Genomic DNA, 15597 nt, shown 5'->3' with positions numbered 1-15597 from the left:
CAAAAAACTTGAAAAGTCCATATTTGTTTGATAAAACCTAGCAATCAATCTTTAGAACTGTCCAGAAAACAAAGCTCACTTGCTAGTTTTGTGCAAATATTCCGGAAGTATACCGGAAGTAAGCGATAGCGCCTTAACCATTGAGCTCCCGACAAAATAAACCAAATATTCGTGATCTCCATGAAATTTGGGGTCGATTAGGTGTAATTTAAACGAAATCGAAAATTTGATCAAAATTGAGATTTTTCCTGAACTATAGTTCAGGATAATTCTCGAAACCGGAAGTACGCGTACGTACAAAAAAGAACATGAACTTTACCACAAATTTGACGAGGATCACGAATATGTGGTTCTTTTGTGTGTCAGATGAATATTTACTAAACTACTGGCAGAAATGAGAAAACCGGAAGTAGAAAAAAAACCCCATTATTACAAATCTAACAAGTGAGCTTTGTTGCTGAAAGAGAAACTGACAGTTATCACCCAAAATTTCTTTGTAGTAGCAGCGAGAAATTTCTCCAGAGATGTGCAAAGTAAACGTAACTAAACTGAGTGGAAAATGATCAAAGGCTAACCGTCTAGCGTCAGAAAAAATAAATACATGAAAACAATGTCCGCTCTAGCTCGTTGACAGTTGAAAGAAAGAACTAACAAACGAAGGCAAATAACTTTGATACTCACGTAATATTCTCCTCTCCAAATTTACATCTCGTCTTCACCAAAAACACCAAAAAGCACTGCAGCATCACACATCAACATCACAACAGACGAAATCCCCAAGGTTTAATGAGGAGAAGCCGAGAAGGCAGCTTATTGACAGTTCACAGTTGACATTCTTGATTCTTCTGAATCTGTGCCTTGTCTATGGCATCTGTTAGTGATTCCAGATTCTTGACGGAATATCGTATACTGCTACCTTTTCGTGTCACTTTTTTTAACTTTTCACTTTATTTCTATTATTCTGCACTTTGCCTTGTGATGAATCTTTCTCTGTAGGTTTCAATGGCCATTGATGCTCAGGCTGTTAATGGAGATGGTGAAAGGTGTGCTTGAAGCTGTTACTGTCTGTGGTGCCACAATTCAATGTGTTGTTTGTTAATTTGACTGCCATGTCAAATCTCCTGTTTCCAATGTCATCCATGCAGTAAGATTAAGGCACCTGAACCTGATCTTACATGATACAGGAGTGATTTCATTGACAACTACTAACTAGATCAACAAATTTTTCTGCGTCAAAAAATAATGACGCTGTTATTATCGAGGGTGAGAAAGCAACATGTCACCTAATAAAATAACGGGTGTTGTCTCATTTAATTAGTTGTGTTCTTCCACTTATTTGTCTTTGTGAATGCTCTTCCTTGTCTGATTTTATTGGTTTATAAGTGCTATTTTGTAGCACAAAAATCACTTGTAAGTTGTTACAAAATAAATCTTTTAGATTTCTGTTTACGTTTAAAGTCTTCTATGTTGGATTCCTTCCTTTACCTACCTTTCTTACACAGGGGGCCTTTACTTCTTAATTGGGGTCAGAGGCGACCCAGATTGATACCCAGAGGTAGGAGGGAGTTCTGTCTGGAATTTTTAAGTAAAGTGAAAGTTAAAATTGTTTGCAAAATAACACAAGATTTAAGCTACAAAATGATGAATGAAAAGGTGAAACAAGAACCTGATTTACAATTTTACATACAGTTGTACATTGGTTGAATTTAAGAAAAACAACCTGAATGGCCTAAATAATTTTTTGATTTCTCGTAAAATTTGACGAAACTATTTAGCAGCTAATGTACGTAAAAGGCAGACAATTACATAATACGATACGATAATACGTATAATTTTATCCGACCAGGGAAAGAGCAAAGGCTTCATCCTCTGGGAAGATCATCTCAGCATTGGAGTATCGGCGGCCGTTGAAACGTTCAAAAGAAAGCCCGATATTCGGATGGCTGCTGACGAACGACACATCAGTGTTGAGTTTTAAATTATCTGTAAAAAAAAATTCCAATAAGTTGAGTAGGAATTCGGTGATTCGAAATTCATTACGATTACCTTCAGCAACGAAGGAAGAATTCCCCATCGTCGAAAAGGACGTTACAAAATATTCTCCTACGGTGGATCATGGTGTGTCCAGGATTCGATTACACACAGTAACGGTGGCTTACAAGCGCTATGTTGGTATATCATAACAAGTCCCACCGCGTATTTAACGAATGATGATCGAAGGTGGATAACCTTCTGATGAGCAAACAATAAAATAAATAAACAATAAGAATAAAGTTTAATTAATAATCGTACATTTGCAGGAAAGATGAAAATCTTACTTTTTTTGTGACTAGTGACATTTTCTGGTTTAATTTCTGAATGCATTTTTCCATTAGTCGATGATCGTGCAGCGTTTCAACCTGCGCATCAACCAAAACGAAATTTTCTATTTGATCACACAAAATTTAAATGAATAGGGTTACTTGCTGAAGGAGTCGAACGGCATCTTCTAGCTGGACGTCAAGATCCAAGCAGAGGTGCGCATAGAGAAGAATCAAAGAAGTTTGGTCAGGGGAAACGGCACAGGCCAACCGAGAAAAGCTCATTTCGTTTCTTCTTCTTTGGAAGTGGGTTCTGTTCTTTCCACCTTTTCTTCTTCCAGACCTAATACTTTGTAATTATATTCTACGCGTATATTCCACCATCCGCTGCAAAAATTCTTCAGTTGAAACGACTGGACAAGTAGTCGGATGGAAATAATGCAAAGAACCGCCATTTGCCGGGTCAATCAATTCAGTCAGTGTCCCCTGCAAGACTTCAAAATAATAATATTAAATTTATTGAAAAATGAATTTAGCACTCTTACTTTGGGTTTGTGTACACCTTCACCAACTGGCTGCAGCTCATACTCAGATGCTGTTAAAACAATTGAAAAAATATTAAATTAATATTGAGAAGGAAATGTCTCATTGGATGTAATATAATGAAGGGCATAAAGTTGAACTAAACAGTCCCTCAAAACTAAACGGATACTTTATTTGTGAATTTGTGCTCATTTTGCCATTCTGATATCATACATTTTACATAGAATCTACACTTGGCAAGACTTCCCAACTAACAATTTAGTAAGTCTAGTTCAACCCCATGGAAATTGAATCGTAAACCACATATCCATTGAAGATGCAACACAATCGATTCTACAACAAGACAGGATCTAGATCTGCTCTGTCAACAATTAACTAAATTTGAATGGAAATCGGTTGACATAATCAAACACACACACTTACTTTTGCTGTCAAGTGTTTTTGCATGGGTTGTACATACAACCGATACCAGTAGCAAGCAACGACATGAGTTTCAGGATGGTTTCAGGTCACGTGAATGACGTGACAACTGACAACTGATAAGGTGATTTGGCAGATTTGAAATTACAGGCTAGATTTCCTGTGAATAAACATGTAAAAATTTTACGTTCAGCAACCATACAATATCGTAACGAAACAAAATATTTTTAACTTAACTTTCATAATGGAAAATGGCGCAGTACCGGTACATTTTAATACCACCATAACGATCTCGTTGAATGTCAGGCTGTCAGCAGGCAGCACTGGCAGCAGCCATGTTTAAAGTAAAAGGCGCAGCATTGCCATTTTCAGTTTTGGCCATTTTCGCATCTGGGATCTCTGCAATTGGCAATTGCAAAGAGCTAATGTCACTTTCGAAGGCTTGTAAAGTTGTAAACATGTAGGAAACGGAAAGACCAAGCTTAGTAATCTTACATTTCATCAACAACTTTTCACTTTTGCACTGCAGACGAATTTCCGTGAGAACTAAGAAGCGTTGTTGCCCTTTTACAGTTTTACCTGCTGGACTGTAGAAAATCAGCGAAAATAACAAAAATTGAAGAAATTGTTACAGGATAAGAACCGAATTAACGGTAAAACCTTGATTTATTGTCTTATTACTTCGGGTACCTTGCAGATAGACAATTCATACACCCATCAGAAGAGGTCAGGTCAGAAGACTCATTAATTTTTTTTGCGTGAGCATTGTATTAAGATTGGTAAGCTCCAAACAGAAAAAAAAAAAACACAGTCGACCATAAAAAGAAATGTAACATTAAAAATTTAAAATCTCTAGCAAAGAGGGATAAAACATTAAACCAAGCAGGGTGGAGCAAAAAGTCGTATAAACAAGACATACAATCGCAACTGAAAAAATTAACAATGATCACTTAGCGCACTTTTCGCTTATCTGTGTATATTAGAAGCCAGCGATTATTAAACCAAGAAGCAGTAAATGTAAAAATCCATGTAAATTCAAGCTTATTCGCTTGTTGTGTTATCTTACCTATAAAGGATTTATTTCTTCATACAAGAAAAGCCAGAATCAATCTAAATCCAAAAAAGTGGCTTCTAGATATTACTGACTTATAAGCATTAATGAAGAAAACAGTTAAATCTTTAAGGAAATTTAACATCAGCGTTGAAATTATTCCAAATTGCACTTACAATTAGTGACAACATACTAAAGACCCATCGAGAAAAAAAGGTTAGAGTAGTAGCTTCATCTGATGCGGAATTTTTATCCGTAAAAAATTTTTTTTCAATGGGACGAGGGTCAACTAATAAACTAGAAGCCAAAGGAGTGCACCTCAACAATTGAACCTTAGCTTCGCTGGAAAGCGATTGGAAAAGATGGAGTCCGGAAGCCCTCTCTACGTCACGCACAGTTGTTAAGTGACTGCGTGAAAAAAGATCCGTCGATAAACAGTCTCGGCTGTAGTGAAGGTGAGTCGGAAACATGAAAGATTGGACGTCCAATTGATCTTCGGAGCAACCTAACTCAATTGGATCGGGACAGTACGAAACGACGAGGAAAATTGCTGGACTGGGTGAGTTCCTCACTGGCCCGGCTAAGACGTTCAATCGTCCAGGAAGGTCGGCCGAAAGCTGTACAATCGTGGCTTCAATGTATTCCCAATACTTTTCGAAAGCTTCAGAGATTTCGATAGCGTTGGTTTCTACCCACGCATCCGTCAGATGCCGTAACGAACTGCTAAGCCCTTTGTAAATATTTTAAATAATCATTTCATACTTAAAAATCAAAAATAGTGTTGTCGTACTAGGGAAAAAGAGCGGAGCCAAAAGCAATGAAGACGATTGTGGATTTTCTTTCAGACGATCACAAATAGAAACGTCAGAAACTCGAAGACGTGGATCAGTTCGCCACGATGGGGTAAGTGAATCATTTGATAGTCTGGTACTATTCGAAAGGGTATAGGATACCCAAGATGGTATCCCGTCTTGGACGTTAAAACCTATACATAAATATGCATTTACCTAGTTTCTATTTTGTTTTAAATTTAAAAACTTACCGATGATGAAATCAGAACTGATAAGCACTTTCACGCCTGTCTTGTTGGAACCTGGCAAACCCCAAGGAGCGTGCAGTTCTACCAATTGCTTCGCAGCTGATTCCGTCAGGTTAAATCCTAAATTCTATTGATGATCCATCATTTAAGTTATCTGTTCAAAATTACACTTGAAAGGAGGGAAAAACTTACTTGGCGAGGATCATTATTACCCGAGAGGAGATCGCAAACTCGTCTACGTTTCTGGTGATCCATGTACTGCGTTCGCTGCCCGTGACTATCCAGCGGATAATCAAGAATGTAAGTAGCAACGATATCGTTGACAGGCAGCTCTGATGGCTTTTTGGCCAATAAATGATGCAAAGCACCCCACGTACCGTTATTGGGGGCTGGACTAACATCAGTCAGTAAGCACATTAAATTGTACAATTCGATATTGTAGAATGGATCCACTGTCGAGCCGTCACGACGAAATGATGGTCCCTGAGCCACGAATATGGCTGCCATGTCGCTGTAAATGTTGTCCCATCCGTGACCTCCCGGCAAGTAATCTTCCGTGCCAACTATCGCTCTCCAATGAATGCCGAGATCGAAGAGGAGGCTGGATATTCTCCGACTGTCTGCATAGTGATGACGGCGAGGAAAATCCCACTTGTCGTAGATGCGCACGTCCTCGTTGCGGCACTCCATCTTCGAGGCGATTCTATCTCTTGCACCTGGACAAAATCACAATATAATCTCATTAGCAGCATGCAAAATATATATTTTAATTACTCTGTGAATCGTTGACCGGAAGGAGTGTCGGAGTTAAGCCTTCTGCGCAATCAAAACAGTACGCCGAGCTACCAATATCTTTGACCATTTCGTCAAGTTTCACAACGTTCTTTTCAAACGAAACTGATGCCATTCCGTGGTCTGAGAGAACTTTTATTTATTTGATTTCGGATTGACGTTGCTTGATTTACTTTTGAAAATCGATTTCATATTTTATTCTTTCGCTGCCGTAATAATGTGCAACCAAGGTATGTTGGATAGCGATTGCGACTCAGGTGCAAATGATTGGGATTCGTATCGGTTCAAGTCCTTGGAATTTCTCATTGGAAAGGAATTACCATCTTCCCTTGTGGCAAACGACTAGACAAAATTGAGAAAGATCAACAGATCCTACTCCACCCTGGATACGCTAATAAATGTGAATGCCAGGACTAAATCGAGGATAATAATTTTTTTTTTAATTCTTTTTTAAAATTTTTGTTACATAACTTCATAATTTTTGACCTCATCTGCAGCTGTGAATAAAATTACCCAAAAGTTGTCTGGTGCGTCGTACACATAAACTCATCTTATCTGCGTGACCTTTATTCATTTTTGAAAGATACGCAGCATATTCATTTTCGTTGAGCAAGATGCTGCAAGACAAAGATATCGTAGCCGAAAAAAGCGAAATGACGCCGAAACTTCAGTATGAATTTGAAGAAAAAAAAGCGTTTAATTGCTGAATCGTTAAGTTTGAGTGATTTGAGAAAAGCTTATTTTTATTATCTAGCGACCCCAAATAATAAATTGGAAGAGTTAGGATTTGTTCTATTTAGAGTTAAATCTTTCATGAAGTACAAATATGATGCCGGCCGGATCCAGTAATTATTAAACGAATTTGAAACAAATCGGAACACGACTCATCATGAAGTGCTTTAAATAATCACATTTAATCATATTCTTTGTCGATATTTCTTTGTCTTAAGGCCGAAGCAAAAGGTTTCTCGAAAGTTCAAAATTGCTCATGTTTCATGTATAGGTCAAAGGCAGCAACAGCTGTTCTGTCGAAACTGTTGACTGGCTAGAAGCGAGATAACATTTTGTTGATAAATTTCTGTTGAAGCGTTGCCTTTTCTGTGTGACACAGCATGTTTTTACAGGGAACAAAATGTTACGCTTGTTTCCCATCGAATACACCAGAATACACCAAATCTTCTCATTCTATTTAACTTTATTGAACTGAATCCTAAACACGTAATTTCCACATATACTAGAAATATTTATAGCGTTTACACGAAGTGTCTTACAGTCTCACACGCACAAATATTAGTTCAGATTTTATAAATTATGTAACAAATATAATTATGTAACCAATATTTGCGGTAGCCAGTTTTCTTAATCATTTTTGGGTAATAGACATTGACTGTGAGTCTATTTGCTCGTCGAATTTTTTTTACATAAAGCTAGCATGGCGAATGAATCATAAGACGACTTGCATCTTTCGACAGCGTTTGTCTAGTGAAATCTTGGAATCAAAACGAGGCCACACACAAAAAAAACGAAGGCGTAAACCCAGAGTTTATCTGTTTTTAGACTGATGCGACGGAGAAACCAAGTCCATCCGAAGGAGCTGCTGGCTTATGATGAAATCAACAGGATATTGGGTGGTTGGAAACATTGACCGGCCATCTAGATTGGTTGATATGGAATTTCATGAGTGACAAGGACGACGGACGACAGGGTATATAAACCCAAGACGAAGATGCTGAGCTTCAGAAACTGGTCGACTACAAGGACCATCCAACCACGAATTGGAAGCACAAATTTTACACAAGTTTGAGAAAAGCACCATGAGTATCACTAAGATTCTCATTTTGATTGCTGTCTGCCTGGCAGCAGTAAGCGCTCACAATTGCCCTTACAGCAAACGATCTGCTGGGAAGAACCCTCATGTGAGATCATAACTTTTTCTGTCTTCCTTTCTGCTTTGATTAAATGTTTCGAATTTTGAATGCTCCCATTTGTTGTAAAAATTAATAAGCTAATTTTCCCTTTTCAATATTGCAGAGCGCCATCGACTTAACTGGTAAAGGAACAGGGTGCCCTTACGGATATACGGTATGTTAACCCATTATTATGTAATCAATTGCGACATACCAGTTTTTATTTGTATTATTTGTTTTATTTTAAGAAATCCGCTGGTTATAGAACCCAAAGCAAATGCCCTTACGGATATCCGGTAAGTGCATTTATTTAACTGTGATCTAGACGTTTTATAGAATAATAATTAATTTTCATACATTTAAACTTTAGAAATCTGGATTCAATGATGGACAGTGTCCTCATGGATTCAAAGTAAGTTCAGTGTTTCATACTCAAGTCACATTTCAAAATATTGATTGATTCTGTTTCATAGAATACTAGCCCCGGAAGTGGATGCCCCTGGGGATTTAATAAGGTCTGTTTGCAAAATTAAATTGGGTCTTAAAATCCTTTTCTGATGTGATATAACCAACTGACATTTCAAAATAGCAATCGTCTGTCGCTGGAACCAAATGTCCATTCGGATATGACGTAAGTTGAAAATAAGTTGTATAACATTAATAGCTCGACTTCCTACTTGAAAAATTGAAATTTAATTAACGTAATTTTTTGCATGTCAATTTTAGAACGCCTTCGCTTCCAAATCTGGCTGTCCTTATGGCTTTAAGGTATAACACCTATCTTGTGAAACTCTTTGTAAACAAACTAAAACATAATTTCAAATAATAATGATTGTCTTTTTTTTTATTTTAATTAAAAATAGAATTCCGACAAAGGATGCCCACTTGGCGTTAAGGTAAGTTGTAGACTTGGAAAATGTATTTTCACAATGTTATTTTCGTAATTCTCGTTTTGTAGAGAGGATTGGTTGAAGGATCTAAATGCCCATTCGGATACAAGGTAAGTTTCAGAAATTATTTTCAATTAAAGCGCTCGGTTTTTTTATGTGAATTATTTTCCTGTTTGCAGAAAGAATCTATCGGTGACGGGAAGTGCCCAGCTGGATTTTCCGTGCGTTGGCTTTAAATAATATTCATCTAAATCCTGTGTCATAAGTGTTTCATTTCAAAATTGTAATCTATTATTTTAGGGAGTTTCAACTGGAAAGGGTTGCCCTATTGGCTTCAAGGTAGAATTGAATTACTAAAAACGCGCTTGTAGCAATTCATTTTAGTTAGCGGTTATTAACATACTTTGTACTTTTGTAGCGACAATTGGTTGAAGGATCTCTATGCCCCTTCGGATACACCGTAAGTTCATCTAGTGAAATAACTTGCCTTACAGAAAAGATCTAAATCAGATTTTTTTTTTACCTTGTGTTTCAGAGTGAAGATGCGGCTGCTCCAGGCTGTCCTCACAATTTCAAGAAAGGTGCTTCCGGATGTCCATTGGGACTGAAGGTACCAATATCCTAAGAGATCAAATACAGATGTTATTTTAAAAACGCGCCAAAGTTACAAAACAGAGGAAATCAAACTTTTGTCATTTGTTATTACAGAAAGGATTAGTAGCTGGTTCTAAATGCCCGTATGGTGGAACTGTAAGTTATCAACACAGTATTTGCATTAAATTACTTCCTCTGATCATTTTTTAACTTAATCAACTTATATTTAAGTTTGAATCGGCTAACGACGGTAAATGCCCTTTCGGATACAAGGTAAACAAACCGATCCGTAAATATTGCTTACAAAATTTTTTAATCCATTATTTATTCATTTACTAGTCATCTGGATCCGGAAATGGATGCCCTCTTGGACTGAAGGTAATATATTTTTACTTGGTTGACAAAGATTTTCGGAATTGACTCTAACTATGTTTTGTTTGTTGCACGCAGAAACAACTAGTTGCAGGAAGCAAATGCCCTTACGGATTCGATGTATGGACTTTCAGTGCTTTGTTATTTATAATTTTTTTAGATTTTAATGTTTCGTCGCATCTATTAGGGAGCTGCCATGGCGGCCCATGGTTGCCCACATGGATTTAAGGTATGATTTTAATTTTTATTCTTTAACACTCTTTTACACATTTTCTAAAACATTTCTGCGTTTAAACAGAAATCGGCTTCTGGCTGTCCCTATGGCTTCAATGTAAGTGTAGAGTTACAAGAAAAATCACCTTAATTCAAAATCGATAAGAGCGGGTTCAGTTACATTTTTTCTCTTTGATGGTACCTACCCAGAAACCCGCTACAGCTTCTAACAAATGCCCATATGGTTACGAGGTAAGAACAATCCGGAAAAGTCATTTTGTATTCCGAGTTCGGCTGGCGTTGAATTTGCATTACGTTAATTTATCATTTTTGCTCGAGTAGAAAAAAGCTGGATACAGGACTAAAAGCAGCTGTCCGTACGGATATCCGGTATGATTTTGTTTTTAAAGATATCATTTGTCGTGGTTTTCACTTATTATTGTCAACAGAAATCCGGATTCAATGACGGACAATGCCCACATGGATTCAAAGTAAATCAATTTTGATTAATGCTTCATCAGCTCGCAAGTGGTAACCATAGTTATTTTCTATTTTCAGGCAACTGGTTCAAGTGCTGGATGCCCATGGGGTTTTGCGGTAACTATTCTGCCAGAACTAATATCCGAGCAAATATCCTTAAAGGCACTTGTATCTAGACTTAATGATATTAATTTCTAAAATTTGTTGTATCATAAATAGCAATCATCTGTGGCTGGAACCAAATGCCCATTCGGATATGACGTAAGTTAGAAAAAAAAAATCCGCAAAATTCCGCCTTTACAAATTCCATTTTTCGCATTTTTAGAAAGCCTCCGCTTCCAAGTCTGGCTGTCCTTACGGCTTCAAGGTAACGTATTTGTCACAAAAACTGTTCGCTTGCATTCTCTTTATAACTTTTAATTGAAATCAACAGAATACTGACACGGGATGCCCACTAGGAGTGAAGGTACGATCGAGCTTTTATTTCTTGGTTAGTCCGTTTAGCCCAACTCTAATCCCGTTTACTTTTAATTTTGCAGAAAGGACTCGTCGAAGGATCAAAGTGCCCATTCGGATACAACGTATTTTTGACAAATGATTAGTAATTTTAGAGCTTCATTTAAAAATTAATTAAAATTGCAGAAAGAATCAATTGGCGACGGAAAGTGCCCCGCTGGATTTTCTGTAAGTTTTTATTTCCTTTCAAGTTCGAATTTCCCCTCAAGTAATAGCCAGATGTTAATGTTTTCTTTTTGTTTTTTTAGGGAGTCTCGACTGGAAAGGGTTGCCCTATTGGCTTTAAGGTACAATTGCCATTCCCCAATTTAGTTCATTTTTTTCGTAATGACTGCTGTTAACAAACTTTGTACCGGTACTTCTGTATAGCGACAATTGGTTGAAGGATCTCTATGCCCCTTCGGATACACTGTAAGCTGATTTCACATGATTGCACAAGGACAAAGTCTAAATCTAAGTATCTCTGTTTTGTTTAGAGAGAAGATGCGGCTGCACCAGGATGCCCTCACAACTTCAAGAAAGGTGTCTCCGGATGTCCATTGGGACTCAAGGTACCCGTATTATCTTTCCATCATTGACTTCCAACGGAAAATTACATTATCTTAATTCTCAATTAATACAGAAAGGATTAGTCGCTGGATCCAAATGCCCTTACGGCGGCACTGTAAGTTAAAATTCTGTATAAAATCTGCAGAAAATCTGCAATTTTAATAGTCATTTTTTTCCAATTATTAATCTCCCTAACTTTAAAAACTTTTACAGTTCGAAGGAGCTAATGACGGAAAGTGTCCATTTGGATACAAGGTACCCAACGCACTTAACATTCCTACCGTACGCATCAATTTTTAATACATTTCTTTTACTAAATTATAGTCGACTGGTTCTGGTAATGGCTGCCCACTCGGACTGAAGGTAAATTGCATTATTAAAAACATCAATTAGAACGATTACTTAGTGTAAATACTAACAAAATGCTATTCTTTTTTTTAAATAGAAACAACTAGTTGCAGGAAGCAAGTGCCCCTACGGATTTGGCGTATGAATATAATTTAATTGAATCAAGTATTCATATTTTAACGTTCGCATTATGTTTTCAATAGCAGAGTGATGCTGCAGCTAACGGATGCCCCCACGGCTTTAAGGTACAAAATCCTCAACAAACCATACTATAACTAGAAAAAAGAATCTAAAACTTAACATTCTTTTGAATTTTAATAGAAATCTGCATCTGGCTGCCCTTATGGTTTCAGCGTAAGTAAAGGAGGAGCAATGAATGGCACTTATTAAAATTCAATTACTTGATTTAAAATTATTTTTCGATACTAGAAAACACAAGCAACTGCGCACAAATGTCCTTACCACTCGGTAAATATTGCGATTGAAATTATACATTTAGGAACTAAAAAAAAGATCTTCAAATCACTTACCTTATATGTTTTTTGTGAGTAGATGAAAGCCGACTACAAGGCCAAGAGCAGATGCCCCTACGGATACCCGGTTAGTCTATAAGAATACAAAATTAGAATTATTTTTTTGTCGTAGAATTATTTAATTATCTTAATTGTCTTATTCAGAAGGTCGGATTCAATGACGGAAACTGCCCACATGGATTCAATGTAATTTATATTTCGTTTAGTTGATTTTCTTTTTAATTCGAAGGGAAATTCCATTAACATAGTATTTTTTTGAAACTAACAGAAGACTGGCTCTGGCGATCCTTGCCCATTCGGATTCAAGGTAAAGATCTTTAATTTTTGCGATCAATAACCGACAAAATTTGACAACATTTTTCTAATTTCTAACTTACAGCAATCTTCATCGGATTCCACCCGTTGCCCATTCGGCTACTCCGTGAGTATCGCTTCAATTTAACCAACTTTGCGCTTCATTTGATGGTAAATATGTTACGACCAAAAAATGACGAATTATTTTGCGCAGGCATCTGAGATTAAGCCCGGTTGTCCCCTGAACTTCAAGGTAAACCAAATATTTCATTTTACTTCAGAGTTGTAAAAGATCTACATGCACATATCTACATTTTTACAGAAATCTGACTCTGGCTGCCCTCTTGGTTTAAAGGTAACATTTTAGGATGATTAATATTCGCGTTATAAATGTTAATCAATTTACCGTTCACCCGACTTCAGCGAGGATTGGTGGAAGGATCTACGTGCCCCTTCGGTTACACGGTGAGAATATTTTTTTAAACAGCGAACAAGCCTTTTCGTAATAAAATTTTAAGTAACAAAAATTTATTGGCGTTTTCGTTGTAACAGAGAGAGGCTGCTACTGATGGAAAATGCCCACTTGGATTTGAGGTAAACTTCAATTTAATTTTTCGTTTTTGACTTTATCTAACTCTTGCGGATTATTTTTTACGTTTAGGGACCTACTTCTGGAAAGGGATGCCCTCTTGGACTCAAGGTACAGTTTAATGACCATAGCAAAAAGAATAGAAAAGTATTTCACATGATGTGATGACTATGGAAATTAATCGATGATATCCTTTACGATGAAACAGAAACGTTCGGTAGAAGGAACTCTATGCCCTTACGGATACACAGTAAGTTTAATTGAAATAGTCAGCTTTCAAAGAGAACTAACCCAAATAACTTTGCATTCATCGTAATCTAACAGAAGGAGGGAGCAGCAGCTTCCGGTTGCCCTTACGGATTCAAGGTAATTTTTGGTGTTACCACTACTCATAACATGCAACCCCAACCTAACCCAATTTTATTTTATTCTAACAGAAAAATGCTGGTGGATGTCCCTTCGGTATCAAGGTACTAATAGTTGCTAAGAAAATATATTATATCCTGTTAGGTTATAGTTACAATTAACCTGTTGCAAATTTCAGCGAGGACTAGTTGAAGGCTCGAAATGCCCATTTGGATTTTCGGTAAGTCAATTTGAATTCTTCAGTGAACTTGTATAGATGTGGCACTAATTGTATGAAATACTTTTTCTTATGTTTAGCTCACCCAATCGACCGATGGCAAGTGTCCCCTCGGCTTCGTGGTAAGTAATTAGTTGCAGGACCATTTTGTTCGTCTCAAAATAACAGCGTCACAATCGTTTCGATTCTTTCAGTCTTCCGGTTCTGGACACGGTTGTCCCTTTGGAATCAAAGTAAGTTAATTATATTAAACTTGTTTGTGAATCAAGAATCATTCTTAAGTGTTACTTACTTGTTTTCTATTTTAACAGAAACAGATGGTTGCCGGAAGTAAATGTCCTTATGGATTCACGGTAAATTCCTCATTCCTGATTTAAAATGAGAAGAGAAAAATAATTAACAATTTTTTCTTATTCATTTACAGACCGCCGATGCTTCAGCTAGTGGTTGCCCTCATGGCTTCAAGGTACAGTTTACTTTTCTTAAATGTTATAAAACAGAAACAATTACAGTTGGAACAATAATCTATTTACTCATCTGCTGCTGCCCCATCTGAAGAAATCTGCTAATGGACAAGGATGCCCATTCGGAATTCAAGTAAACATATTTTGCTATCAAATCAATTGAACATGTCTTATTGAATCAATAATTATTGTACAGAAATCATCTCTCAAGCTTGGATCCAATTGTCCTTACAGCCATGGTCATGGATCAAAATGCCCATACAGTAAACAAGGATCTAAGTGCCCTCACAGTCAACATGGAACCAAATGCCCCCACAAATGTGGTCACAGTTCCAAGGTAGGGTGTCTTAACTTTAAACACATTCTGTCCTTTCATCTCGTAAACAAATGTCTTTCATCTTCAGACTCAGACCCGTGAATACGCCATGAAGGAGGCTGATCGCACTTTGGTCCAAGGAACTTGGAGAATCGCCAAGAAGAATGGAAACATCGCCCCCAAAGCCTTTATTCGTTATTTCAAACTGAAACCCGAGGCCCAGAAGCAGTTCGCTGCCTTCGCCGATGTCGATTTGGCTGACCTGCCAACCAACAGTCATTTCCTCAACCAAGTCTACACTTGCCTGGCCGGTTTGAATGCCTACATGGAGAACCTAGGCAAGAACCCTAAACAATGCCCCCACCTAAATTCACCAGTCTTCAAAGCTGTCAAGCCTGATGATCTTAAATTATTTGGTGAGGTCATGTTTACGGTCATGGAAGAAGAACTCGGTCAATCCTTCTCCACTGAGGCAAGAAAAGCCTGGAAAGATGGTTTGATTGCTTGTGACGTGGCTTTTCGCAAGTCTCATTAATTCCCAGACGAAATACTTTACGCTACACTAAATTTCTAATCTGATTTGACGTTCTTCCGAGGTTTTTTTTTGTCTTCTTACAATGTTAAAACTGTAGCCTTAATCATTTGTGAAAATACACAATTTTAGCAGCATATCATTACCGATTTGTTTACGAGGTACAGTGAAATCTTAATATAAATGGAAGAATCTTGATTGTCGTTACTTACTGTCCCGACACGAGTTGGATTGCTCTGAAGATCACGAGGTCACTTAACAACAGACGACAA

At 37.3% G+C, this 15597-nt stretch overlaps 2 protein-coding genes and 1 long non-coding RNA gene across 9 annotated transcripts; 1 reads left to right on the top strand and 2 right to left on the bottom strand.

The window, feature by feature from the left end:
- Positions 1-1335: 1335 nt before the first annotated feature.
- On the bottom strand, positions 1336-3830 carry LOC124196511. 6 transcript variants are annotated; one of them, XR_006875745.1, is made up of 7 exons: positions 3759-3830; positions 3267-3662; positions 2846-2895; positions 2463-2794; positions 2319-2399; positions 2047-2232; positions 1336-1983 (listed from the first exon to the last, which is right to left on the bottom strand). It is a non-coding gene; the product is annotated as an uncharacterized LOC124196511 (long non-coding RNA). The 6 variants fall into 6 exon arrangements; XR_006875746.1 differs by having other exon boundaries at positions 1336-1385; positions 1451-1983; positions 3267-3794; XR_006875747.1 differs by having other exon boundaries at positions 2047-2229; positions 3267-3788.
- Positions 3831-3891: 61 nt separating this feature from the next.
- Positions 3892-7723, bottom strand: LOC124196508 (ectonucleotide pyrophosphatase/phosphodiesterase family member 1-like). The gene is made up of 5 exons (XM_046591627.1): positions 6128-7723; positions 5546-6069; positions 5357-5480; positions 5105-5299; positions 3892-5044 (listed from the first exon to the last, which is right to left on the bottom strand). The coding sequence occupies exons 1-5, from the start codon at positions 6258-6260 to the stop codon at positions 4443-4445; spliced, it is 1578 nt and encodes a 525-aa protein (XP_046447583.1). The 5' UTR covers positions 6261-7723; the 3' UTR covers positions 3892-4442.
- Positions 7724-7867: 144 nt separating this feature from the next.
- LOC124196507 (multiple epidermal growth factor-like domains protein 6) lies at positions 7868-15464 on the top strand. Of its 2 annotated transcripts, none has more exons than XM_046591626.1 (58): positions 7868-8061; positions 8177-8227; positions 8301-8348; positions 8423-8464; positions 8526-8567; positions 8642-8683; positions 8779-8820; positions 8916-8948; positions 9011-9052; positions 9122-9163; positions 9243-9281; positions 9361-9402; positions 9478-9552; positions 9651-9692; positions 9768-9809; positions 9876-9914; positions 9987-10028; positions 10096-10137; positions 10207-10239; positions 10332-10373; positions 10464-10511; positions 10571-10612; positions 10680-10718; positions 10821-10862; positions 10927-10968; positions 11035-11067; positions 11141-11182; positions 11244-11285; positions 11366-11404; positions 11487-11528; positions 11594-11668; positions 11740-11781; positions 11880-11921; positions 11991-12029; positions 12112-12153; positions 12221-12259; positions 12336-12368; positions 12444-12482; positions 12567-12614; positions 12692-12733; positions 12816-12854; positions 12927-12968; positions 13056-13094; positions 13164-13196; positions 13265-13306; positions 13394-13435; positions 13503-13541; positions 13639-13680; positions 13755-13796; positions 13868-13900; positions 13975-14016; positions 14094-14135; positions 14208-14246; positions 14325-14366; positions 14438-14479; positions 14572-14610; positions 14674-14814; positions 14882-15464. In XM_046591626.1, exons 1-58 carry the CDS (start codon positions 7960-7962, stop codon positions 15326-15328), a joined length of 3003 nt encoding a protein of 1000 aa, XP_046447582.1. In that variant the 5' UTR covers positions 7868-7959; the 3' UTR covers positions 15329-15464. The 2 variants fall into 2 exon arrangements, with proteins under 2 accessions (XP_046447582.1, XP_046447581.1); XM_046591625.1 differs by having other exon boundaries at positions 7872-8061; positions 12218-12259.
- The last annotated feature ends 133 nt before the right edge of the window (positions 15465-15597 follow it).

The sequence above is a fragment of the Daphnia pulex genome, chromosome 6 (assembly GCF_021134715.1).
Source record: "Daphnia pulex isolate KAP4 chromosome 6, ASM2113471v1".
Classification (NCBI taxonomy): Eukaryota; Metazoa; Arthropoda; class Branchiopoda; order Diplostraca; family Daphniidae; genus Daphnia; species Daphnia pulex.
Note: the sequence above shows the minus strand (reverse complement) of the source record. Positions and strands in the feature narration are given on the sequence as shown.